Source organism: Annulohypoxylon truncatum (genome assembly GCF_022578515.1).
Source record: "Annulohypoxylon truncatum strain CBS 140777 unplaced genomic scaffold F4807scaffold_13, whole genome shotgun sequence".
NCBI classification, from domain to species: Eukaryota; Fungi; Ascomycota; class Sordariomycetes; order Xylariales; family Hypoxylaceae; genus Annulohypoxylon; species Annulohypoxylon truncatum.
The window spans coordinates 496,141-520,663 of NW_025953799.1; the positions used below are offsets into that span (position 1 = coordinate 496,141).

The 24,523-nt window shown below is 48.8% G+C and overlaps 7 protein-coding genes across 7 annotated transcripts; 2 read left to right on the plus strand and 5 right to left on the minus strand.

Moving 5' to 3' along the window:
• Window positions 1-2,492: 2,492 nt before the first annotated feature.
• F4807DRAFT_423341 (glycoside hydrolase family 128 protein) lies at window positions 2,493-4,678 on the plus strand. The gene has a single exon (XM_047997763.1). The coding sequence runs from the start codon at window positions 3,155-3,157 to the stop codon at window positions 4,382-4,384; it is 1,230 nt and encodes a 409-aa protein (XP_047854935.1). The 5' UTR covers window positions 2,493-3,154; the 3' UTR covers window positions 4,385-4,678.
• Window positions 4,679-4,991: 313 nt separating this feature from the next.
• F4807DRAFT_459794 (uncharacterized protein) lies at window positions 4,992-7,555 on the minus strand (the record flags this gene model as incomplete). The annotated part of the gene is made up of 9 exons (XM_048001418.1): window positions 4,992-6,061; window positions 6,141-6,211; window positions 6,294-6,499; window positions 6,556-6,646; window positions 6,708-6,744; window positions 6,801-6,963; window positions 7,101-7,240; window positions 7,323-7,376; window positions 7,429-7,555. The coding sequence occupies 9 exons, from the start codon at window positions 7,553-7,555 to the stop codon at window positions 4,992-4,994; spliced, it is 1,959 nt and encodes a 652-aa protein (XP_047854936.1).
• Window positions 7,556-8,959: 1,404 nt separating this feature from the next.
• F4807DRAFT_65567 (uncharacterized protein) lies at window positions 8,960-11,009 on the minus strand. The gene is made up of 3 exons (XM_048003309.1): window positions 10,568-11,009; window positions 9,559-10,511; window positions 8,960-9,505 (listed from the first exon to the last, which is right to left on the minus strand). The coding sequence occupies exons 1-3, from the start codon at window positions 10,814-10,816 to the stop codon at window positions 9,133-9,135; spliced, it is 1,575 nt and encodes a 524-aa protein (XP_047854937.1). The 5' UTR covers window positions 10,817-11,009; the 3' UTR covers window positions 8,960-9,132.
• Window positions 11,010-13,729: 2,720 nt separating this feature from the next.
• On the minus strand, window positions 13,730-15,621 carry F4807DRAFT_423351 (CAP Gly-rich domain-containing protein). Its single transcript, XM_047997764.1, has 2 exons — window positions 14,700-15,621; window positions 13,730-14,516 (listed from the first exon to the last, which is right to left on the minus strand). Exons 1-2 carry the CDS (start codon window positions 14,934-14,936, stop codon window positions 14,028-14,030), a joined length of 726 nt encoding a protein of 241 aa, XP_047854938.1. The 5' UTR covers window positions 14,937-15,621; the 3' UTR covers window positions 13,730-14,027.
• A 3,780-nt stretch (window positions 15,622-19,401) lies between these two features.
• Window positions 19,402-19,956, minus strand: F4807DRAFT_423357 (uncharacterized protein). The gene has a single exon (XM_047997765.1). It carries the CDS (start codon window positions 19,728-19,730, stop codon window positions 19,536-19,538), a length of 195 nt encoding a protein of 64 aa, XP_047854939.1. The 5' UTR covers window positions 19,731-19,956; the 3' UTR covers window positions 19,402-19,535.
• A 2,021-nt stretch (window positions 19,957-21,977) lies between these two features.
• Window positions 21,978-23,324, plus strand: F4807DRAFT_65622 (uncharacterized protein). The gene is made up of 2 exons (XM_048003310.1): window positions 21,978-22,470; window positions 22,581-23,324. Exons 1-2 carry the CDS (start codon window positions 22,241-22,243, stop codon window positions 23,242-23,244), a joined length of 894 nt encoding a protein of 297 aa, XP_047854940.1. The 5' UTR covers window positions 21,978-22,240; the 3' UTR covers window positions 23,245-23,324.
• Window positions 23,325-24,121, minus strand: F4807DRAFT_65623 (uncharacterized protein). The gene has a single exon (XM_048003311.1). The coding sequence runs from the start codon at window positions 23,858-23,860 to the stop codon at window positions 23,405-23,407; it is 456 nt and encodes a 151-aa protein (XP_047854941.1). The 5' UTR covers window positions 23,861-24,121; the 3' UTR covers window positions 23,325-23,404.
• Window positions 24,122-24,523: the final 402 nt, after the last annotated feature.

A 24,523-nucleotide genomic window follows, 5' to 3' on the forward strand; every position in this document is an offset into this window, starting at 1 on the left:
CCAAGACAAGAATCGTCGGCAAACGGTGTGCATGCGAATTCCCGACGGGACATAGCAGAACAACTGGAATTTCCCACGCAACCTACGGCACAGTTCTCACTTTAAATTCCGTTTCACTTCTAAACGGTACATTGGATATAAAAAGAGAATCTATGTAATCTTGAAGCTCTTATTGCGTGACGCGTCCCAAACGGCTCTACATATGGTTTGGTCTTAGATAACCAGGGCTGACCTAGGTAAACGAAACTATTTCTGTGAACCGCTTGTGTTAAGAAATTGCGAAATTGCGAAGATAGCCTAACCAATCTTGAGGGTGATTCGGAAGAGCTGATAGGGTATCGGATCAAGCCCTCATGTCCTCATGTCTCTCCACGAATCAATTAATACGGTAAATTAGCTTCCTTCTCCAAAGATGGACTTATTTCGAGGCCGGGAAAAATCTGATGACTGCACAATGCACATTCTGAAAAAGGAAATCATTGTTAGTCAGGAATCAACCAACAAGAGTCGATTCGCTGAATTCACAAAATTCACAAGGGGGCGAATCGATCCTCCAGGATCGGCCGATTAGCGTCCAAAGAAAGAAAAAGTTAAGCTTTGATATGCTGTTACAATCTGACAGGGGCACGGGAACCTTGAAACCTTGGAACCTTGGAGAACAAAGTCGACATGGGAGCCACGAGCATGTCAACATCGCCGTGACCTCGATTGCCCGGCCGGTCTGTGTATGGCAACGCATGTGGTGTCGCAACTTCATGAGTAGCGAAATTATCTCGAAAGTAATTTCGTTTTATTTGTTTCACTGAACGACGAGCGTGTCCCACAAACCACGTCATTCGGTAGGGCAAGGCTTCTTGCGCTGCTAATTCTTTCTCTCAATTTTCGCAAGGGGTCTGCGTAGATCCCCGGTCTACCGGTAACACTACGTGTGTCCACGTAAGACGCTAGGCCCGAATGGAAGCAAGGCGTAAGCACGACAGAGGAGAAGAGCGCAGACCATGTTGCCCATGCCAGCCTATCCTAAGTCTGGCAGTCTGGATGGCTGTCACCTCAACCCCCCCAACCCCTAAAGGCCCACACGTGGATCGAATGGAATAATGGCCGAGTGGGAAGCGCTGTGTGTAGTTGAGACCGCCACTGCATTTGGCAAGAAAAAAGAGCGCGCGGCAGGTTGATGAGCAAGTTGGTTTGCTTTTTTACTTCCTTGACTTTACAAAGGGTCCTTTGTGAGTAAACCAGTAAACCAAGACTTATTCCAAGACCCGGCCTCCGCGACAAACACTGGGATAGGGGCATCTTCCTGTTAAAGTAAAGCCTCGAAATGCAGCATAATGCTCGATTCGTATTTTGCAACTTTCCCCTCTCGCATTCTAGAAAAGTTGGTAGAGAACACCCTAATGTTTGCTACCCGGTCTTTATAACTGTATAATTATGTATCGTGCAGTTGAATTGGTGTTGAGAAATACTTAGCCTATACATATTCGCAAACCTGTAACTCGAACCCCTGAATCCTACCACCCATCAGCTCATTGCTGTTCGTGTTAAGCGGTATGTGTGCCTTGTTCCTGCAGCTTTTAGAGTGGTACCTGCATGTGCTACGTAAGTAGATGCCCAGTCTGAACTGGCGCAGGACCATAAAAGGAGGCCAATGGTTGGGTGGCGTAATGATATGATTGGCTATTATTAGGCTACCGTTTGGCGGCCACCTTATAAACATGACACAGATGGTAAATATTTTTTTTCTAATCATGTGGATGGTGTTCTTGATATATTTTGAACAGCTGCCGGTGAAGCGATACTCCTATAAAGGAGATATGCTGATAATGTCGATTTATTTTGCACTTTTTTTGTAGACTTTGTGCAGCATTTGACCTTGGAAATATTCAGGCATTCAAAGACGGCTGGATCCTGCGCCCCTCTCAAAGTACTTCGTACTCAGGTATTTGAACAAAAGGAATGATTATTATATCCTGCGCACAAGACATGGATGTATTTTTGTAGCAGTAGTCATTGTCTGAAAATGGCCAATAGGAATCAATGGCTCATGTCAGGTTTTCATCCGAACAGTTGGACTGGCGGGCGGGTAGATGCTGTAGATACTTCAGATGATACGGTAACAATAACGAATCGATTTGCGCTAATCGTCTTGATTCTAGTGTGGGCAATTGCGAGATCTTCCGTGCGCTGGAAAGTGTGCCCCATCACCCGTAGCCCAGGTACGGCTACTGCCAGTCTTGGCATTGAACCCGACCCTAATAGCGCCAGTGGCAGCTGTCGTAGCTAAAAAAGCCTAGGAAATGCCGCTAGGAGAAACTGTTAGCGGTTGGCTAGGAAGGTCTAGCCACTGACAGGGCAGAAGGGGCTCCTTGTCTTCCTTGTCTCTAACCCCTGGGACCCACCTGGTCCACTCCACGTACATGCCCCACACACATCCCGATTTGCTGAACTTTGTCGGTTCACCTGGTCGTCCCTAACCGGCCGTCAACCTCTCTCTTACAACTTCTTCAGTAAGCGACATAAAACGCTGGCGTGGATAAATTCTTCCCACCTTTTTTCCTTCGTTCACTCCTTTCAACCCACAGTACCGTTTTTCTCTCATTTTCTAAACGAGATTTACTGCTCTCGTTCTCGCCCCCACACATTCATTTCTTGTTGTACATTTCCCATAAGGTCGCCAGCTTCGACCCATTCATTAACCTCACCTTGTCCTTTGTGGTTGACCTGGATTTAAGAAGACGACGTCCTTAGTCAACTTCGTCCGTTGTCCTTCCGTCAAACGTCACACGCACACGACTCAACCACAACTAACAAGCATTGTCCACGGGTGCAATATCAGTACTCATCAAACTCGCATCATTCCTTCTGCGTCTTTGATAGACTGCACGACCTGGTTCCCGTCCGTCTCATCACCAGTATCACTGCGCAGAGCGTACTACACCCCGTCGACAAATTCATTCATTTCTCTGACACGATACTCTCGTCGTCTTACTCTCCTTTGACTGGACTGCTGGCACCTTGACACTCCTTCACCGGAAATTGTAACATCAACTCTAGAAAGAATAAGGGAACATACAAATCATTTACTGTATCAAATCAATCTCACCAAGAACATAGAATTTTAGATCATCGAATATCTCCAAAGGAATTATTCAGGATGCTTTCCAAGGCCACCATCCTCGCGCTTTGCGCTGCCGCCTCAGTGAAGGAAGTCGCCGCTGGCCCCTTCCACCGCCACGTTCACCCTAAGAGAGCGATCGTTTGGGCTGAGACCGACACCGTACTTGTCACTGACTATGTCACGATGACTGTTACTGCAGGCGAGGAAGGACCCACCGCCGAAGCCGTCCCGACTTCCTCTTCGCCTGAGGTCGCGGCTGAGGCCGAGCCTACCACCTCCCTCAGCAGCTCGACCTCATCGTTGTCAACCCCGAGCATTGCGGCTGTTGTGCCCACTCTCCCTATCTCGATCCCCACTACCATCGTCACCGCAGTCAAGTCTTCCTCTTCATCGGCTGTCGCGACCCCTACTACCAGCTCTACTTTCGTGGCTCCTATTGTGAACGCTGCCACCTCAAGTGCTGCCCAATCTTCGACTGCGGCTGTTGCCAGCACCACCTCATCCGCCGCAGCTGCGTCATCGTCTGCTGCCTCCACCTCATCCAGCTCTTCTACGGGCAAGCGAGGTGCTGCGTACAATGATGCCAGCCTTGTTAGCACTGTCTTGGGTTTGGGAGGCAAGCTTTCGTGGGCATACAACTGGACCCCTGACCCCAACGGCCTGGATGAAAGCATTATGTACTACCCTATGCTTTGGTCCACTGCAGCCGACCACTCTACTGGTTGGGATACCAAGGCCGAGGCCGCTATTGCCCGGGGATCCACCGCCTTCCTCAGCTTCAACGAGCCTGACATTAGCAGCCAAGCCAACATGTCGCCTGCGGATGCCGCTGCCGGACACAAACAGTACTTCTCCAAATACGTTGGCAAGGTCCAGATTGGTTCACCTGCTATTTCAAGCAGTGAGAGCACTGGCCAGGGTATCGATTGGCTCAAGCAGTTCTTCACTGCCTGCGACGGCGGATGCCAGGTCGATTTCTGTGCCGCTCATTGGTACGGACCTGGTGGTGCAGACGGTGCTGCTCAATTCTTGGACCACATTACGCAGGTGCACGAGGCTTGCGAGAACAAGAACGTCTGGGTTACTGAATTCGCGGCACAGAGTGGCGATGTGAACACCTTCGTGCAGACCGTCGTCGACAAGTTGGAAACCGAAGACTACAGCTTCGTCGAGAAGTACTCGTACTTCTGGCTCAGCGAAGGCAGCTTGATGAACACGACCACGACACTGAGCGATTTCGGCGAGATCTTCGCCGGCCTAGCATAAATAACCTACTCGGTTTGGGTAGTCCTGCTTCTATTCTAACACAACTTCTTGTTCCATGATTTTAGGGGAGGGCGGCTTCTGCATCGCGATGGATTACCAAAAATCGGAACTTAAACTTCTTTGTACATACTTCGGCTGCTATTAAGTCACCGGTAGATATCTGGCAGTATGGGGTCACCCCCACCAGGATCTAGTCCGGTTTACATGGAGGAAAGGCATTTCAGGAATCAGGGTAGGATTCATGAAGATACGGGGACACAACGAAATCAATGAAAATCGAGGCGTTTAGCTAAATCCATTGTCTTTAATTTTATATGTGATGTGTTGTCGTCTTCTTATAATGCAACCCAGGCTGATTACGACGTAGTATCCAATGGATGGAACGGTAAGCGGCAGTACGTACATCATGGGTTTAACATCAATTTCATAAGCCTTTCTTACAATTCGGCACAAACGATATGTTCATCATTGAGCATTACCACAAGCAGGTACATGTAATTCTTGTCTGTCACGTTCTATCCACTCCTCTTCCCCTCCACCATTGTTTCACCCGGCACTATATACCAAGGTAGGTACTTGATAAAAAAAAAGAATCAATCCCACGAACTTAGATCCAACCCCCCAAATCAGTCCTATCCCCGTCCCCCTCCTCCATCACAACCAGATCGTGCCACGGCAGCTCCTCCTCGTCTCCCTCGAACGCCAGCTCGCTGATCCGGTACTGCGACGCGGATCCCGGCGCCCCCCGGGCGCTGCTGCGCGTCCGCGACACGCCCCGGGATACCGATACCCTCGCCCCCGCCCCCGCCGGCGTCGTCGTCCGAGTAGGCGTCCGGGTTAGCGTGGTCGTCGGCGACGTAGGTGTAGACGCGGAGGCGGAGGCGGAGGTAGAGGTAGTCGCGGAATTTGGTGCGGAAGTAAACGGCAGCGCACGTAAAGGCGGCACAGTAGGAGGGGGAGGAGGTGGTGGTGGTGGTGATGTGGGTGCCCGCCGGTCCCGGTACCGCCGGATCCGCTCTAGGTCCGCGGCTACGGCGGCTGATACGGTCGGTGGCGACGACGGCGACGACGAGTCGCTTGGCTTGGCGGGTGAGAGGGGTAGGGGGACGAGGTCCCGGTCTGTTATTAGGGCTTGTGCGTGTGCGCGGGTTAGCGTGGTGAGCCAGGAGCGGTCTGGGTCGTGGTCGCGGTCGCGGTCGCGGTCTTTGGGGGGTTTGCGGCTGCGGCTGCGGCTGTGGCTTGGACTGTGGATGGGGCTTCTTGTCGGGCTGATTGGCGTATCAGTGTGTCCTCCGAGGTCGATTGCGACGGGGATCGGTTTCGGGATCGGGGTGAGGATCGTGGCGTCGTCGGGCTCGTCGAGGGAGGTCGATTCTAGCTTGTGGTTGGAAGTACCGGTGCCGGTGCCGATGCCGCTGTCGCTACGAGCTACGGAGGCCGACGGGGGAGGGTCGGGCGGGTCCGGGTCCCCGAAGATATGCTCGTACTGCGAAGTACTGGTCGTCTTCAGCGGCAGCGATATGGCGAGCTTCTTGGTGTTACGGCGTGGCGGAGGCGCCGGAGGAGCGGCGGGTGCCGGGGCGGGACGATACGAGGTGTGCTTGTCGGGGGAGGTGAAGCACGACGATGTGGTGTCGTGGCGCGTGACCCATTGGATGACCAGGGCGGAGAAGAGGACTGTTGAGCGGGTTAGCTGGCCGCCTCTTGCTGGGAAGATAGGGGCAAGCGGGAGAACAGGGGAAAGGGGGTTATTTACTATCTGCGTTACAACATGTGAGGAACACCCATCCTGGCTCGCCGTCGAGCACCATGAGGACTATTAGGTTTCTTTTAAGTGGGAGTCAGGTTAATAGTCACTAGTTTGCTGTCGAAATGATAGATTCTTTTTCACAAGGGAAAAGGTACGTACATTACGGTCGACGTCGTAGTGCATAGAGCACCGACAAAAGTTCGCATGGCTACGTTACGTAGTCTAGGGCTAGCTGGCGCGGCGGATATACTTTGAAAAGCAGGTATACCTAAAGATCGAACGGTCAGAGAGTCCGCCGGGACAGCTTCATAAGAATGGGGTTTCTGACCTTGTAGGGGGTTTAGGAATAGGATCGTGAGATAGACCTAAAAACACCATTTCAGTATCCTGGAGGTAGAACGGAGAATATGCGATATCATACCATTACCACAATATCAAGAGATATGAGAGGAATGAGACCCTGTCTACCTATTCCGATGACACACCGTCCTTTTTCCAGGCGCGCGTTACGACTGGGTTGTTAGCGGATCTAGTAAGCTTCTTCCTACACGGGGTCTCCTCCGTTCGACTTACTAGACAAAATTCAAGATAGACATTATCCCATAAATAGCTGTTGCAAGTCGGTCAGCTAAGCATAAGACTATTGGCGATTTGTATGGGCCTTACTTAGTATTCCAAACGAGTTGAAGAGATACATCTTGGATTCAAGCCTCCTTTTTGGGCCACCTCGGATGATGAACTGAGTTTCTGTCGTGAGTCTCCGAGGGCGTGTATTCAAGGGCGAAGTAAGAATGCCTACCGCTTTCTCGACAAGAAACATGTATATCAACTAAGTAGAGAACAACGTGAGCTTGGGACATATTGTCTATGCAATAGGGGCCGACTCCTTACAATCTAAGGCGCACGTTAGTTTAGCAACGTTGAGCGAATATGTAGATGGGAGGAGAGGATGGGATTAATACAGACTTTGGTAGACATATAGCAAAAGAGATACGAGAGGATTGCAGCCGAGCAGACGCCCTCATTCGAGTCGATGCCTATGCCATAGTTGATGATGCCCGTCGCGAACACGAACGTCCACGAATCAACATAGAGGGTAAAAACCACTAAGCATGAAACGGGTTTCCATTAGCACCGACTGTCTATTGCTCAGACATGCTGTTACGCTTGGGTAGTATCTAAGCTTACACCAGGCGATGGGCGGGAGATGCCACCAAGTCTTCACGGCAAGTGACCTCTGCGCTGTTCTTATCATCAGCGCCCCTTCTCCTAAAGCACAAGGTATGATACGAACTGAGCAACCACGATAGGATAGAGATGGCGCTGGTGAACAATATCACGCCGATGACGGTACCGGCTAAAGGCGGAGGCGACGGAACCGACGATGGAGCCCCATTCCGATGTAGCAAGAGTGAGGCCATATCGTATATGCTAACCGTTCGCTTTTCGTCTGATAGATCACATAGATGATGTCGAAACTAGGAAGGGCAACCCGGGAAGAGAAACAGGAAAGAGAAAAAAAAGAAAGGTCAAGGACCGCTCACGGGGTGCGCTAGGTGGGAAGAATATGGAGCGTGCCATTCCGGTATGATACATATCAAGTTCATCTCCTCTGTCGTTATATCGGGTCAAGGTTATCGATCGATATATGTAAGGCCGAGCTCCCATCCCATTACCCTCGGCGAATGTTATTTCAGATGATGGTTTAAGGTTGGAGATGGAGTCCGAGGACCAGCTAAATCGGCTTACTTCTAGCCGCGATGGTCAATTCTGAGAAGGATTGATAAACTCATGGTCCCCTATCTCAATATTGGTTGGAAGTCGTCCTATATCTCAATGAACATATTGTATGAATTATTCGAGCCACCCACCCGTGGATGGGTGGCTGGAATGAACATAGTATGACTTCAACCAGGGGCAGCCTTCACCACTGTGAGGGACGATAAGTCGGGAGAGAGACCTGATGTTGGTTCGATTTATCGTTCGTACTCAACCTAATAGAGGGCTACGAATCCTCCCATGTGCTTGGATGAGGGACAATCCCACCCGATTCATGATTCCCAATTCATGAATTGGCACTTTTAGGTTTTCGAACATGAATCTAGGTAACGGACACGCACGCCCATTACCCCCCCCCTCCATCACCGCCACTTTTGCATTGGGTTTAAGCCCCGTCGCTGAGAGGGAAAATAAATAAGTCGATCGCCTTCATCCCACTGGAGGGCTCGGGTTCCTCGAATGCGTGGTGGTGAAGCGACAGCTGCTTCCGTCGGTGAGACATACATTCCCATTCAAGGATGTGTATAGGATAAAATAAGGGATTCTGTTTTATGCAGTGCTCTCTCGACCTAGATAGGTAAACAAATTAGTTAGAAACCCTCTGCAATAAGACAACTGGGACATTGCAAACTATCCCATAGTGCCCGCTCCCTGATAATATCCCGCATTACGCATGCGGGAACGATGAATTTTATCGTAGACCAGTCCGAGTTTGAAATGTACACTTGCTTCAGACCAAATTTCAAGAAACTAGAGATACTTCAACTGGTTTGCCGTCAAGTAGTTAAACATCCATGGAAGGCTCGACCAAAAGTGATAGGTTTATGTGATTTTATTTTGATAGCAATGTCTTACGAGTTCGCCCCATGCTGACTTGAGCAGAACTCATCGTCTTTCCCTGTCTTACGCCAGCTTAACGCTAAGCTTTAATGGCTGCAAAAGTTAGATATTCTCACGCCCTAGAACGCCGGCCAATGCGATTCTTTGCCTCAACACCCTAATCTTCCCGATGAGATTTAACGCCGTTCTATCCGAGGTATAACACGCTTGTCCCACTCCATCCCAATATCATCACTTGATGGCTACACTGAAACTGCGCGTTCCATTATTCGTCACGTAAATTCATAGCTGGTGCTTCGCACCCATTCGGCACCTCAAGTGCATTAAGAACCTCTAGTAAGGTATTAATAGGAATTAAATAGGCGCCCAGTGCAGATGCTTAATGATTCGAAGGCTCCGGGTCACTTGGTGGATGAGCTCTGGTCCGAATATGAAACTTCTCCCGCAGCCGATCCGATAGTCGAGTGTGCTGGTTTTGCTCTTCAGCTGAGCTGTTACCAGGCGTTGCGTCTTGTTGTGACTGTCGGTATTGTCGAAGAGCTTGAATACGTTCATCAACAGGGGCGTGGCGCAGCCTATTCCAATCGAGGAACCGGGATATTCGTCGTCTCTGCGGCCCGTCCCCATCATCCTCGGGAGCATGAGCTGAGTGGCTGTCAACAGGGCCAGCTTCATCAGGTTGAGGTACTTCGTTCCTGGCCTCGCCGGCTTCCTCTAATTCTTCTGCTTCACGAGGGCGTAGATCAAGTCGGCTAATTATGTCGTTAGTCTCGAATGGTTTAAGACATGGATTTTAGTAACTTACCACAACGGACATGTGCCGGAAACGTTAACCAACCACGGATCTACACACTGTGGATGGAACTTGTGGTCGCAGGGAAGCACCCGCACGTCTTGCCCGACGCTAAAATCTTCTGTGCAGATAGAGCAACCAAGGTGGTCTTCTTCTACCTGTCTACCGTGCTCCTTAGTGTGGTCCGAAGTAGTGGCCACGGGAGTTTCGGCATCAACCTTTGGAGTGTCATTTGCAGTAACCTCAGAAGTATTCGCCGGTTGCAAATCGGCTGATGCAACATCATGCTGCGTCGGGGACGCTGAGCGCTGCTGTCGGTCTCCCGCAATACTTTCAAGCTCGTTCTCCGGGTCCGGCTTCGCAGGTTGAGGATCGCCAAATTTAACGATAGGTAGGGTCTCCAGAACAGCTCGTGCAAGACCTTTAGCACGACTTTGTCTCGGTCTTCCGCCATAGCTGGCTCTCGGGCCATATCTTTCGGGGTGGCGATGTGCTCGGATGGCTCCGGTCGCAATGATAATGAGGAAGAGCAGAGTTATTAGACCAGTAATACTATATAAAATGCTCATCGCAACCGCTGAATTATTTCCGCTTTGGGATTGCCCATTGTCGGTATCTACGTCGGTGTCGTTTCCTCCGGATATCGTTGCACGAACGGTCCCTCCCGTGGTATCCGACGTCCAGTTTTTCGTCATCCAAGCTGACTGCGAATCGGTCATAGTCCAGATAGAAGTGAAATCTAAATCAGATCCACTGAGACCGCAACAAGTTCCAGCTGTGCTATACAGTAAAATCGCTTTCGGTTGTCTGTTCATCACTGAATTTAATACATCGTTTGAAGAGATGTAGGAGTCGTTGGAGTTGGAGTCGCAGGTTAAATAGGCAATCGAGTCTTTGATGTCGATATTGTTACTGTTGTAATTATTCTGATCTATGACGACCATATCACCTTGCACATTGAAAGCCTGTCATGCACATTAGTGATCGTGCATCAACATGGCTCAGCCCATAAGCTATTTACCTGCAAGGCATTCTCGTTGGTCTGGTTCAGCCCAGCTTCGACCGTTAGAGGCGCAATCTTATATTCGACTCCGGTAGGGCCGGAGTCAGAGCTCAAAGCTAGCGCCATGGCGGACTGATCTAGATAACCGGGTAGATCTGTCATCGTAGTCGTGGTAGCTTGATCGGCGGATGCGACGGAAACGATAGAGGCGAGACCGATTATGAAGGAAGCCATTTTGGCGACAGCGGCGACGGTCGACGTCGCCATGTCGGGCTCTTGTTGGCTTTCACACGATGGGCCAGCCGTTGTGGAATAGCTACCTTGGTAGAATCGGAAGAGAAAGGAAGGGTCGGAACCAGGACGGGTCGGTTAAGAGGAGCGGGAGGCAATGGGATTGAGCGGACTGGTCCTTGTATGAGGACAGCCCTACCTAGCCACACAAACAGGGCTGTTGTCGTTGGTGTCGCATCTCAGCACTCTCTATCCTCTTCAGGGTTAGGCATGTGGTTGATGTTCGATCGATTGGGATATCTGGATCTTGGCGACGTTTCTTTCTTCTCTTGATCGACAATAAGCGATTGGTACCGCGGGAATTGTAGTAGATCCGGAGATAATATTTGAAGAAGTCTGGGAAGAGGAAACGGTTAGATCGGTTTATTCGCCTTGTCTAACGGCAGCGGCGGCGTGTGCGTGCGGTGTGTGTGCGGTGCGTGTGTGGTGTGTGCGGAAGAGTGTCAGAGTCAGGTGTATGCATGAGTTGAATGAGTTTGACTTCGAGTGACAACTAGAACAAGCGCACGGGTGGGATGTGGGGGAAAGGTGGTTTCTCAATTGTCTGATAGTACGTACTTCTTTCCTACGCAGTAGCTGTTTTGTAGTACGGGCAGGTGGCAGTTTGCGGGCAGTTACGGGGCACGGAATAAACGGCATTGGAATGCCAAGATCGCTTCCATGGCAACTTCCTAACTTCTTCAGCAAAAGCCTCAATGGATCCTAGTCTTGCATACCTACATGTATGTACTGTATCTCTATAAACTTTAAATCTTCTTTTCTGGTATACATAATTCCATGATGCGATCATACGGCAATTCATTCATGCAATGAGTTATATTAACAACTCAATTCGGTATTAATAATGTTCTTATTCTCATCATCAACAGCGCAATCCAATGCATCAATCTGTTATCGTCTAGGGAACATTCCGAGACGGGCATCGTTTTAGCGGACTCAGCTTGGCATTTCCTAACGGCAGATCCTTCCGTGCATAGCCATTCACATATTATGCCTAACATTAATATTTACCAGTTGACCTAGAGACGTACTATGTATGGAGGTTAGGTACGTGTAAACCTCGGGCAGATTACTGTAATTACTACATTTTACGCGCAATCTCTATGCGAGTGCGAATCGTGTGTTATGGTTAAACTACTGTACCTTAGCAACTGATTCTTAAGTTTCATTGGAATCTGCGAATCCGAATATGGCAATTCGGCTATCTGTAGCACCCCGCTATATAAACTCCTTCCAACTCTTAATACATACATACCTATAGGCTATTAGAGCGTAGGCTTAAGACTAGACTTACAGGTTGTTGGTTTGCTTCTAGTAACACCCTTGTACTTGACTAGACCAGTACTTCAAAAGCCCACCATATCACACTCATTCAATTCTTGAAAAAAAAGAAATGTTTGCCTCGTACGCGGTTTATACATATGATAGATTCAATGGATGTAAGCATTAATATGCAAAATTAATAGGTATATATTTCATAAAAAGATTAAGACGTGAATGAGCCTCATACGTCTATGACCCTGGTCTATTAGAATCAGACTTGCTTCATAATGACATTTACAAGTGCACGGGCCCTACGATCAAACCTTAAAACTACATTATAGGCCTATGCGATGAGCCCTGATTGGCCAATTGGTTCTAGACCTCCTAGAATCCACATCGGTCTCGACCATCACATCAAAAATCTGAAATTTACCTGTATACAACCCACATATCTTGTCTGATATAAAGATGTCGTAATCACTTCTGGTTTCTCACCGCTACTCACGATAAGTGAGACGGTAACATGTTTAGGCGCCTATGTAAAGCCTAACTGCATATGTAGTTGCAGAGAGCATTTTCTCCATGTTGGTGAGTACTCGCTGTCTCGAATGTGCATACAAACATTACGAAGTCATAGCCAGCATATGCAGAGGTAGATAGGCATGCATATATCAAAGTGGTGAGATGAGAGAGCTTATTATTTGTTCATCTTATGAGATTACATCCTGAAGAAATACAGGTAGATGTCTAGAATGGATGGTTTGAAAAACTCGACCAATTACAACAGTTTGTTTAGTAAATCCTATAATGGCTTTTGTTGCCCAGGTGTCACGACTGTCGAGGACCACTCTTCCACAAACATTGTCTTACTAGGAACTCCTGTTCACTTCCAAATGAGTATAACATCAGCAAGCAGTTCTGTGGCTTCTCGGTATTCTCGGAACTGTTGTGGCACGTAAGCACAATCTTGATTGCCGAGTACGTATGCGTACGATTCACCCATGTTCCTTGTCTAACTGGAGATCTGCTGCGTGTCAGATGCCAAACTCGCCCCAGGATGTCATACACAAGCTCCCTTCGGATCTAGCCTTTATCTTAAAACTCCTAAAGTAGGCACGAGATCAAGTTTTGCGACATCAGTATTTTTTCTTGTGATACGAAACCTTGTACACTGCTAATGCTGTAATAGGACAACTGGATAGTACATCTGACAAGTAATAGCTATCCGTAGACTCGAAGTAAATGAGGGTATTTTTGATGCCATTATTTTAGCCAGGGGTAACTATTTGATATCATCAGGTAACTGAAAAAGAGTTAAAATCAAGATGGAAGTACCTCGAAGTACAATAGCCTCAGACACTGCCTGCGAGTTGTAGTAAAGGTATTTTACCAATTACTGAGTCGAGTTGAAGATGATGCTTGACTTAGGTTCCGGCTAGCACGGGCTTTGACCCAAGTGGTGCGCCTATGTAGAGTTACCTGGTACCTAAGAATCTAGGTAGGTATTCTCCTGAGGACAACCACTGATATTTCGACAATACTACCTACTGATTGTCATATTTCAAACCCATACCTAGATATGTATGTATGTATGAAAAGGCAGTAGAGAGCTAAATGAACGACAAGAGTATCTAAAGCTTATATTTCCCATTCAATCTCAGGATGAAATAAATGATATAATAGTATGCCTATCATGTGTAACTGCACATACAAGCCTCAAGCCTTGATTCTAAAGCTGATCCCATAGATCATAAGAGAAAATCCAATGTCAAGGTACCCATTAAATCAAATATTCAAATTTCTTGGACTAGACTACGCGAATCGCCGTCGGTTCTATGTAACCATGCACCAGTAGTGCGATATCAGTCTCGAGGATCGTGGCTGCCGTATAAAACCCTTTCCCGGATGAAGGATGGCATACCGGTCATATTTCCTCCATATCCTCCAAGTCATCAAGGACAGGGTATTCGCCTACTTCAACTCTTTCTGGTCTGACAAACACGCCATGCTTGAGTGCCGATTCGATACCCCAATATCTGGTGCCACCAATGCTTCCGTCATTCTTTCCGACTGGCTCGTCAAGTTGAACTCCGACCCAAGCACCTATGGATCCGTGAATCTCTTTGAGTTCGCCGACATACTTGACCTCTCCCCTTCGAGAGTCGTCGCCGCCAACTCTGCACCTTTTGCCCACCTTTATGCCCCTGCTCTCAATTTCGGCAGCAAAGCCGTCAATCTTGGCCTTCTCCAGGCTAGGGGCATCGGGATTGAAGCGACCAAGCCTTTCGGCCTTCTTCCAGGCCAAGACCGAATCGGATTTCTTCTCGTACTCCTCCTCCGGCATAATGTATTTCTCAACGCCAGTAGTGTCATTGAAATTCAGCTTGGCGCTAGCTGGCCGGGTGTCGGTGATCTTTGCAATCTGATTAGTAGATATCCAAAGCCGGGTCTTATAATGAGTAGAATATAGGTGTGCAAGTATGCCTGGGCTTTTTGACAAGGTGACACGTATTTATGACATAGTGTGCTTCCACAGCAACGACTGGCTCGATGACTAGCTTATATGCAGTGTCTGTGATAACCAATATTTACTTACATGCAGTTCTGCATAAGCAGATAAGGGGAAGTTTGATAGAATTGTAGTGTCTTCATCTACAGCCTCAACAGCTATGGTTTCCTTGGAGGCAGTCTTCAAGCTAATACGCTGAGACGACGGAGGGATACCCGTGACAGGCTCAAGTTTCCTTTTCAGTTGGCTGATCGACCATGATGGCGTGATTCTCCTTTCAGAGGCCGAGTTCTCGGAGATAACTTGCAACGGGATATCCGCCATTATTCGCCTTTCCTTGTCTGGCCTGTGGCGAATATCTAGACGAGATGAGAGTGCTGAAAGGCGTATCAAGACTGACGATCGGCCAATTTCGATAGGATTACTAGGATCACGCACGTCCTATTCTAGCTACAGCGGCGTATCAAGCTGCAAGGTATACACGCGGGAGTGAGGCTCTTGATCTTGGAGTTCACGCCTCGATTCTCCACAGCGGGCTCGGTAAGGACCCTTGCTTCAGGAACTCAAGAAGTACTCGGGCCGCACAATGGCTACGCAGCGACGGCGCAGACTCCGGGAATCTGTTGAGAACACGAGAATGTTGGGCAAAAGATGCATATAAGATGGCGAATTTATGCTGTATGGGGTTATGTGTGATGTGTGCAGTAGCAACAGTATAATTGCAAAAACAGCGATGTAGTTGGAGAAGAAGGCTATGGAAAGAAGTTCAGTATTTTGAACCCTTGTCCGCGCAGCTACGGCGTGTCACGGTACGTGCCTAGCGGAGGCTGCCAGGCTGCTCTAGGTCGCAACCGCCCAAGGTTAGCAGGGTTAGGTAGTACGAGTAAGCTGTAGTAAGGGCCGACAAGCGCAGGCGCAGCTAAAGAAACCGCCACACTTGCACCTGCAAGCCACACAAACTTTATGAACTGTCACCTGCATTAAAGGTACTATACAGAATACATCGTCATATAACGCAATTTATGTATTGTGCCCCCACAGTGGCAGAATGGCAGGTAATCTGCATGGGGGTTTATTATGAACAGGTATGGCGTCTTTAGTCAGATATCCAGATCAAGTTTATTTTTGGCTTTATTACTTTTTTCAAATCGTTGATCGTACGACGATTCCCAGAATGGCATCGGCCTGCATATCGACCTGATCGAATTTTGCAGATTGCGGCATGGAACTCGCGTAATATGCAGGTAACGCATTCTTAGCACATTATGTGAAGATATCTTGAAATAAAAATTCGATCTCACGGCCGCTGACGTCTGTGACCAGGTATCCGAGATCCAATGCTTGTCACGTAGGACAAGCGAATCTGGAATAGGGGACCATCGATTTGGGATGACGCCGTTTGCATCATTCTCTCGGCGTCCCCTGAAGATCCAACTCATCGGGTATCACGACAGATCTCGCCAGCAGAATCGAAGGCATCCAGCCTTATCGACCTTCTTCTCATGCAATCAAACATAGAACATAAGAAGACACAAGATTCTGTACATACCGGCATACCCAGAAGGACGCGGAATATGACACGCCATTTCGCCATCATTATCGCCTTTCCGTCCCCCACGTATGATTCAATTGCTTACGATAGTCCGATAGTTCCGGCAGCGAACCGGCGATCCAAAAACAGATCTATCAATTTCGTTAGGGCGAGGCGCCTACGTTCAGCCGCTTGATGGGCTGTCAACTTCGCGGGGAAATCCCGGAGCCGGGATTCAAGCGGTCCAGGAACGCAGAGCCCGAGCAAACAGCACTTTTTAGGTGTCCTCGAAATCTTGGTTATCAGAATTGGTAATTGACAAGTCACAAATCGGTTGCCGCAACGCCACCCCGTGCCCAGGCTGACGGCTTAATGTAGGTATGTATGTATTTTTCCCCCCATGCCCGGTCATGCTTTGTTTCCCTTTTCGCTCACACCACAGCCCTAAATGGAATCATTGTTCCTCTTATACTAGTAGCTACCCTGGTCCGGAATGCTGTCTTAGGCTACGGACGTTAGATGGACACACCCAAGACTTCAAGGTAATATATCTAACACGAACGGCGTGGCCTCATCACGGGGGCAAATATGCGTTGTTCCTGCCGGATGGTGCCGGATGGTACCGGCATCTATGGCATTGTTCACCGCTTTCCCGTTGGCGGCCAGTTCTGTCTGCTGTCAAAGTCCGACCCAGGAATGAGAGATACAGCCATGTTGTCGTCTCATTTTTCGCTTGATGTGTCATGCTATGTCCTTCGGCATGGTCTTAACAGGACAAGAAGGCCAGCATTCACTCTCGGGATTCACCTCAGGTGTCGGGCAGCACTGAGGCTTTCATTTGTCCATGTCTCGTTGCGCCCTAACCGTTGATTGACGTTTGACTAAGAGCCTCCTAAGCCACGACATAATAATAGCCGAACATATGGGACGAAGCCACGGCGCTGCGGCTGGACGGGCATCAACCGGGCGTGTGTACGGCAGGAAACAATTAAAGCAAGCCATCGATGCAAAGCCAACGCAGCTACCCAGGAGCAAACGGGCAAAAGCGGGTTGGAAGTACCGAGACCTGAACCATTAAGGTAGCTTACGTAGAAAGGTAGATAGGTACGATGAAGTCGGGGATTTCCAATGGGCACCAAGGAACTGCCAGATGAAATTGGTGGCTGATAGTTGGGGGCTGACGAGCCCAACTAGACGGTCCCGGGGTTCACTGGCCCGTCGGAATCCTGACAGACTGGTTCGATTCAGGCCTAGGTCGAAAGGTAGAGAATACCTACGTACATACATACGCCTTGCCTCACTTGACCTCGAACGTTGCACGTCAATCAGTCCACCGGGCTTCCAGCACGGCCACATCATGTACGCCTTGCATCCACTGGGGACTAGTTCACGATACTACCAACGGTTATGACTGGATACTTTGCCTTACGAGTTATGAGAGGTATGTTCTTTCTTCTTAATTCCTCGATACTTCGGGATTTGTTTCTGTATCCGTTTCTCGTATATATCCCTCTCCAGGGCTGCCGCCATCATTAGCAAGGTCGCCAACGGAAATCACGATATATACCCTAAACCCTAGTGAGATCATAGTGCGCTTCTTGTTAATTGATTGACAAACGGGAGAAGCAAAAAGAAGAGTACATACCTGAGATGTGCTCCGCTTCATTCGGGCAGCAACAGTCGGTAAACGATCAGATTTTCTCCTCATCCACACCATCCACACCCCCCACGCTTCACGCTTGACACTTCCCACCAATCTAGCGCGAGCACAAGAACTACGATCCAAAAAGTGCAAAAACCAGACGGTATGATGCTTCGTTCCCGTCATGGGAAAGAAGAATATATTGACGTCGTAGAATATTCATGCTGGTCACAGAAAGCTGCGGTGATGGTACAGTACCTAGGTAGATAGATTGCGCTAGCTACGCTGGATGCTCGCAGCACTCGCATACATATGTAGTATGTAATGCACTTACAGAATGCGGTACAATGCGATTGTATCCTGCAGACACCTGTATACAGGTATATACCTACCGTACCTAGGTATAGACGTGGTTCTGTTTCTTCGTCTCTTTTTACCGGCACTCCTCCCCCGGCTTGTCTGCCCGACTTTTTATTGACATTTAGGTATGGTCCCTGAATTCGCGCGTAGCGCACGCGATCCATCATCTAGGAGGCCAGCAAACCCCTCAATGCAACAGGTTCGCCCTCCGTCTTCTTTTTTAAAAAAAAGTGAGGAACCGGACAGGGGTTATAGTCCTATCAGAAGTTGGTAAGGCAAACAAACAGCGCAGTTCTCGACGAGGTGTACGTGTAAGAGTTTTTTCCTGACAAGCATACGCATCATGTGTGCGGATGGGCCCAAACCAACTTTTCCTAATTATTGTGATGCGTGTAGGCAAAGTAGATCATGGTTCATGGCAGTTGTTTTCATGCACGCCATTAAACAGACATGGAAGGCTGAAGTTCGGTACCGCCTTACCTTTACTTGGCAGTGACGTGTGTAGTAGGGAAAAGGGAGGGATGGGAAGTATGTACCTACTACTACCACCACCACCACCGCCGCCGCTATACCAAGGCTATACTATACTCTATCAGCTATACGTTGTTGTCCTCCTAGAGTCGGCTATCCATCCCTCTTTAAATAACCACCTTCAACTATAACCTACCTATACCCATTATGCATACTAAGTCTGCTGACCGCCAGTTCATCGGATCCAGAGATCGCTATTCCCGGTGACCCGGAAACAGTCATTGACTGAATTTCCTTCGTGCTCGCAACTTGGACTTTCCTTGGAAAAGAAATGCAAAATGCGAAGAGTGTTAAGAAACACACCGGGTCCGTAGCTTATTACAGGCAACGTGTGATGTACCCGGGATAATATGTATGAGACGAACTGGAGTCGATTGCAGATGATATGTTCATCAAAGCGTCGAAATCGCACAGACGTTGAGCTCTGTTTTGCAACGTGCTACTTGTAGAGAGCCCCATATCCCGTGTCGAGGAACAAAGGGGGAAGAAGAAGTGGAGGGGGGGCTTTTGTTAGGTACTTCTTGTCCTTCTTTTTTTCTCGATCTTATTTTAATTAATTATTTCAAATTGTATTGTATTTTGTATTTTGTTCTTCAAGTCTGGTGCTCCTGCCATTCCTACTAGTAGCTAGCACAGGGCTAGTGCCGCTCATTAGTGGGGATCGCAATTAAGTACATGATACAACTTTTAATAGACTAGAGTAGTAGGGGTAGGTAGACAATAGACAAAAAGTATGTTTTATTCGCAAATATTGTTCCATTGTTCCCGGTAACTTCGAACACTCACACACACATTAGTACACGCTATACATTACACACCACACACGCACACACATGCATATCTAGACCACAACCTCACACTACGCACTACATACTATACACGACCAGGCTATACCGCCGTACATCAGAACCATACAGAACCCTACGCAACCACACATAAACCATTCACACCGTTCCGTTCGCTTCTGCGTCCGATCTGGAACTGACAACACCAACACGACAACCACCACCACCACCAACTTCCACCCCAGACATGTCAAACCATAAACCCCCATGTCCCCATGTCCCCATGTTCGCGGATGGCGCAGTGAACTACTACTTGTATACAATACCCAGCATACCCTGCTCTCCCGTGGATGGGAAGAACCAACCTATACCTTGTTTTTTTTATCGTCCTCCCGCCTAGCCGGTGTTAGCGTATCTCGAAAGGGCTTCATCGTCAATGGCCCTAGTCAGCCCTCGCAGCCCTCGCAGCCCTCCCAGGTAAGTCAAGGTCGTAATCCGCACATGCACATCAGAAAATAGCTATATCCTAGCAATTATTGTACATGTCCGAACTGCCCACACTGCCCTAAGGTAGCGAGGGTAGTAGTGACATAGAAAGGTAGGTCTGGCTGTCGGTTTCATGAAGGTCCCCACTTAGGTCTGCAGTTTCACTGTCTACATGGTCTACTGGTCTTCTACGGCCGCCACCGCCACCACTCTGTTCATTGGGGCTTAATGGGATCTCGAATTCTGGGTAGGTAGTATCGCTTGCCAGGGACGGGTACTTTCTCCGAATCGATCTCTATCTCTACCAAGCCTCGTGAAGCTGCCCTGCAATGGATCGTCAAGGGGTCCCTCAGGTCCTTAAGCCTCGGAGCGGCATTGGGACAGCAACTGGGACGGCCCTGGACGGGGTGCCCTGTCACGCCTAGGTTCTAATGTGTTCGTGCTTTGGCACCCGCGCAGAGGCCCAAAGCGCATGCCGTAAGTCTTGTCCTAGCGAACCCATCATGTTCGAGCTGTAGGGCGGCAACTCCTTGGAGTTCTTTCCGGACACCAACATCGCTCTCCAGGGGGGAGGGATGGGATGGGATGGGATGGGAACGTCCCAACCCTGGACGTCCCAAGAGCCTCTCGAACACCTCGTTCGTTTGCAGGCTTCTTCAGTTCGTCGCTCATTTGCGTCATTAATCCGCCGACTTAGCAGCTACCCCCTAGTGTACTAACCGAAAATACATGGGAAGTGGTGAATTGTTCTCTGCGAGTGTTATGCATGATTTCGTGGCAATGTCAGCCCCCGGTCAAGTAGCTTGCATGGCCAACAAGTCGTTTGTTCGACTTACAATCTCAAAGTCTCTTTGGAGATGAATAGGTGAAATATCCACAACACCTGCGTCTCTAAGGGCTTTTTGGACCTTGACGGCGTATCACCTGAAAACTTGTCACTTGCTAGCCTGACTCCTCCCCCCTCCTTTTCCCGAGGAAGGCTCTTGGGGGAGGCGGCAGAGACTATGTATTCTGTGCTGGCATACATAGTCGGTGAGGTGTTACCCAACTCCCACGAACTGCTGGTCTCTATTATACCTCGCACGACTTGCCTATTACCTATAAACGTAGAAAACCTGGTGTCTATCCTGTCTCCACACTTCGATTTCGACACACCATAAACTCCCACCCCACACACCCTGGCTGTCCATTTGAGCTTGGGGCCCTACGGCTTTGTGACCTGGACCTAGACCCTGTCTACTCGTTCCTCTCTTTGACCACCAGTACGCTCACATCAACCTGAAGCCCTCAGTCTCGTAGTCACTTTTTTTTTTTTTTCCTTTCCTAACCTAGTGTTTCTTTTCTTGATTTTTTTTCTCCGATATCAATTCGCACTGCGCAACCCAGACGTGGACCTATGATGCTTTCGTCGCCACTATAACGACACTCCATAGGAGGGAAAGATTATGAATGTCGAGAGGAAGTACCTTGGGCTGGAAAATCCTTAGACATCTACCTGGCTTGAGCGAGGTACTGTACCTACCCGCCTGGCGTCGCCTCATTCATCCATAAGCCTTTCTGGCTGTTACGTATTCGTTTATTGGCTACGAGAGAAGCCCAGAAGTAGCCCATAATAAACCAATCATGTGTGACAGCTCACAAAACATCATCACCCTTCACTAATCTAGAGCTCTGGCTTCCCTGAACGTTCTCTCCCTTTTGTTTCTAAAGTGTTCCTAAAGTATTCCTTCACCTCGAACTACATACGGTTTTCTATCCCACACTAAAGATTTCACGAACTTCACCATTTTCAGCCTCAAGCACTTGGCATCGAATTATCATAATACTCTTCTCGAATTTAAGTATTCAAGTACACGATATCTAGACGAGCTGGTGACTGTTGTTGCCTAGTTTGTAAAACATCACAAACAAAACCGAAACGCTTCTAGGCGATCTCAGCGGACTGTCGAAGAAGCACGAACTGTGCTGAGAGGAAAACTATCATTACCGCCTCTTTGACGCCTGCGAGGACCCTCAGCGCCTAACAGCGCTTCCATGAAAACCTGCCTGCCCAAGGCTCTATAGGCCCCTAACCGTCACCGTGGATATCAACTCTCTCCTCAAGGATCCCGACTCAAATGAGTCCTCCAAATCCCCCCCTCATCATACCCGAGCCGCATCAGTTCCTCTTCCAGCGACCCCAGCCGCCTTGACGACGGCACCCATTCCCGGACCATCATTGTACGCTCCTCCGCGTTTAGGAGCGGTAGGACCAGGGCCAAACTTAGCAGGGGCAGTACCGGTAAAACGCAGCATGTCACCACACGCGGCGGAATCGCCTGCCAAGAAACAGAGCAAATGGACTCAAGAAGAAAATGACTTGATTACTAAACTCCGGGGAAATGGTATGAAATGGGACGACATCTCCAAGAGATTACCAGGAAGGAGCGCCATTAGCTGTCGCCTACACTACCAAAACTACCTCGAGAAAAGGAGCTGGTGGGATGAGGAGAAGAAGAACAAACTCGCTAGACTATATGAGAGGTGAGTAGGATGTTTAGGAAAGGACCTCGGAGTCGAATAGCGAATATTTTACTTAGAACGCGTAGCGATCAGACCCGAGAGACCGAAGTAGCTAACAAGACACGAAACAGGTTGAAGCATGAGATGTGGATCAAAGTATCCCAGGAGATGGGAATACCGTGGCGTACGGCAGAGGCGATGCATTGGCAGCTTGGAGAGCAGGACATACAACGCCGTGCGGGAGTGGCACAACCCTTCGTGATGTCTCCGGTAACGACGGATGAGCCCCACGGCGGTCCTAGGATATCTACACGGCATGCGCATTCGCATTCGCACTCACATTCGCAAGGCGGCCTTTCTCGGAACGTGACGCCTGGACCTGGAAGAGGCTACGAGCGCGGGGAGCCTTCGACGTCTAGCAGACCTCTTGCGTCGAGGAGGGAGAGCATACCACGCCACGTCCCCGTATACCCCGAACACGTACCCGAAAGTTATGGTTACCACCAACATACTCCCATGCCCCTGGCTCCTATTAAGACAGAATCCCAGCCTCCTTTGCCAGGAATGTTGCCGGGAGTCGCGGAGCTCACTACGGGCGTAAGCCCGTATAACACGATGGCGTATTCCATCCCGAGCCCAAGCCCTGGTCCCAACACCGCGCCGAGCTCTTGGACCACTCACATGGGTTTCCCGCCGACCCCAGAACCAACCGGCTCGAAACGACGAAGGAGCCCGGAGACTAGCCACCACCTGTCTCCAGACCTAAGGCGAAGACACTTAGATCCGCGGCAGTGACTACATGGCAGACAGCCACAGAGCGAACCTGGCCTTGCAATAAGGTCTAAGGAAAGAACGAGTTACGACATTTGATTAGGCGAGATCAAGATCCCAGTTGGGTACTTGAGTCCGCCATTACAATACCTTCTCACGGTTTTGTTTTTCTTTTGTTTGTTATTTAGCCCCCTTTTTTTCGAGACACGAAGAACGTTACAGCGGCAACACGAGCTTTACGTCGTCGAAAAAAACAAAACAACAGGAACTTCAAGCGTTGCATCGGGACCCGGAGCGAGCATCTTTTTTTATTTTTTCGAAGAAATGGGTTAGGTATTATCAGGTCATATAACCAAAATAGGATATATTCATGTATTGACGACAGAACGAGGAAGATTTTGAAGAAAAAAAAAGAGAGAAAACAGAGACAGAGAAAAAGAAAAAGAGGGAAGAGGAAAAAATGATAACATGAATCAATAACGGGTGGGTGTTGACGGTTTTGGGGAACGGGTCGAGATAAGGGGGGGCGCAGGCAGCCGAACCGACTTCCTTCTTTCTCTCCCCCTTTTTTCTTGGGGTTGTTGACGGGACTTGTTCCATTCTTGATCGTGTCCTTCCACATCCTCTTCCTCGAAATCATGGGGCGGCGCAAGGATACGAGTCAGAAAAAGTGCTTTTTATTTTATTTTTTATTTTTATTTTGTCCGTCTTGGCCTCCTTTTATGGTTTTTTTTTTTCTTCTTCTTCTTTTCTTTCCTTGTCTTTTGATCTTTTTTTTTATTTTTATTTTTTATTTTTGCAAATACTTTGGTGCATCCTTCGCTCCTCGCTACTACCTCTCTTCTCTCTTTCCCGTTTAGGGGGAACACGTTGTCTGGATGGGATGTATGTGGCCTTGATATCCGGGGCGATAAGGGGGGTGTTGAGGAACGGAACAGGTGTTGGGATGTGCGGAATGGTCGGGGCGTTGGGGGTGGATGAGGCAAAGTAGCGGGAGTCTTCGCGGTGCAAGGGTTTAATGTACGGTATTGATCAACGGGAAGCGCGTGTTTTAGTTTTGATTTTATCTTTTTTATTTTTCTACATATCATGTATCGGGAATTCTTGTAGCTGCGGCATTTTCCACGGGCGGGCTGGAGAGAGCTAAGCAGAGCTACTGCTCATGTCGTTGATAGATAAAGAGTTAGACGATGAGGTTCTGACGGCTTACCGAGAGCTCCTTTTTAGGAATTATTGGAATTTAATGTACAGCTTTTTTGGTTCAAATTCGCCTAAATGGCATCCGCAGATATCATATTTGTCC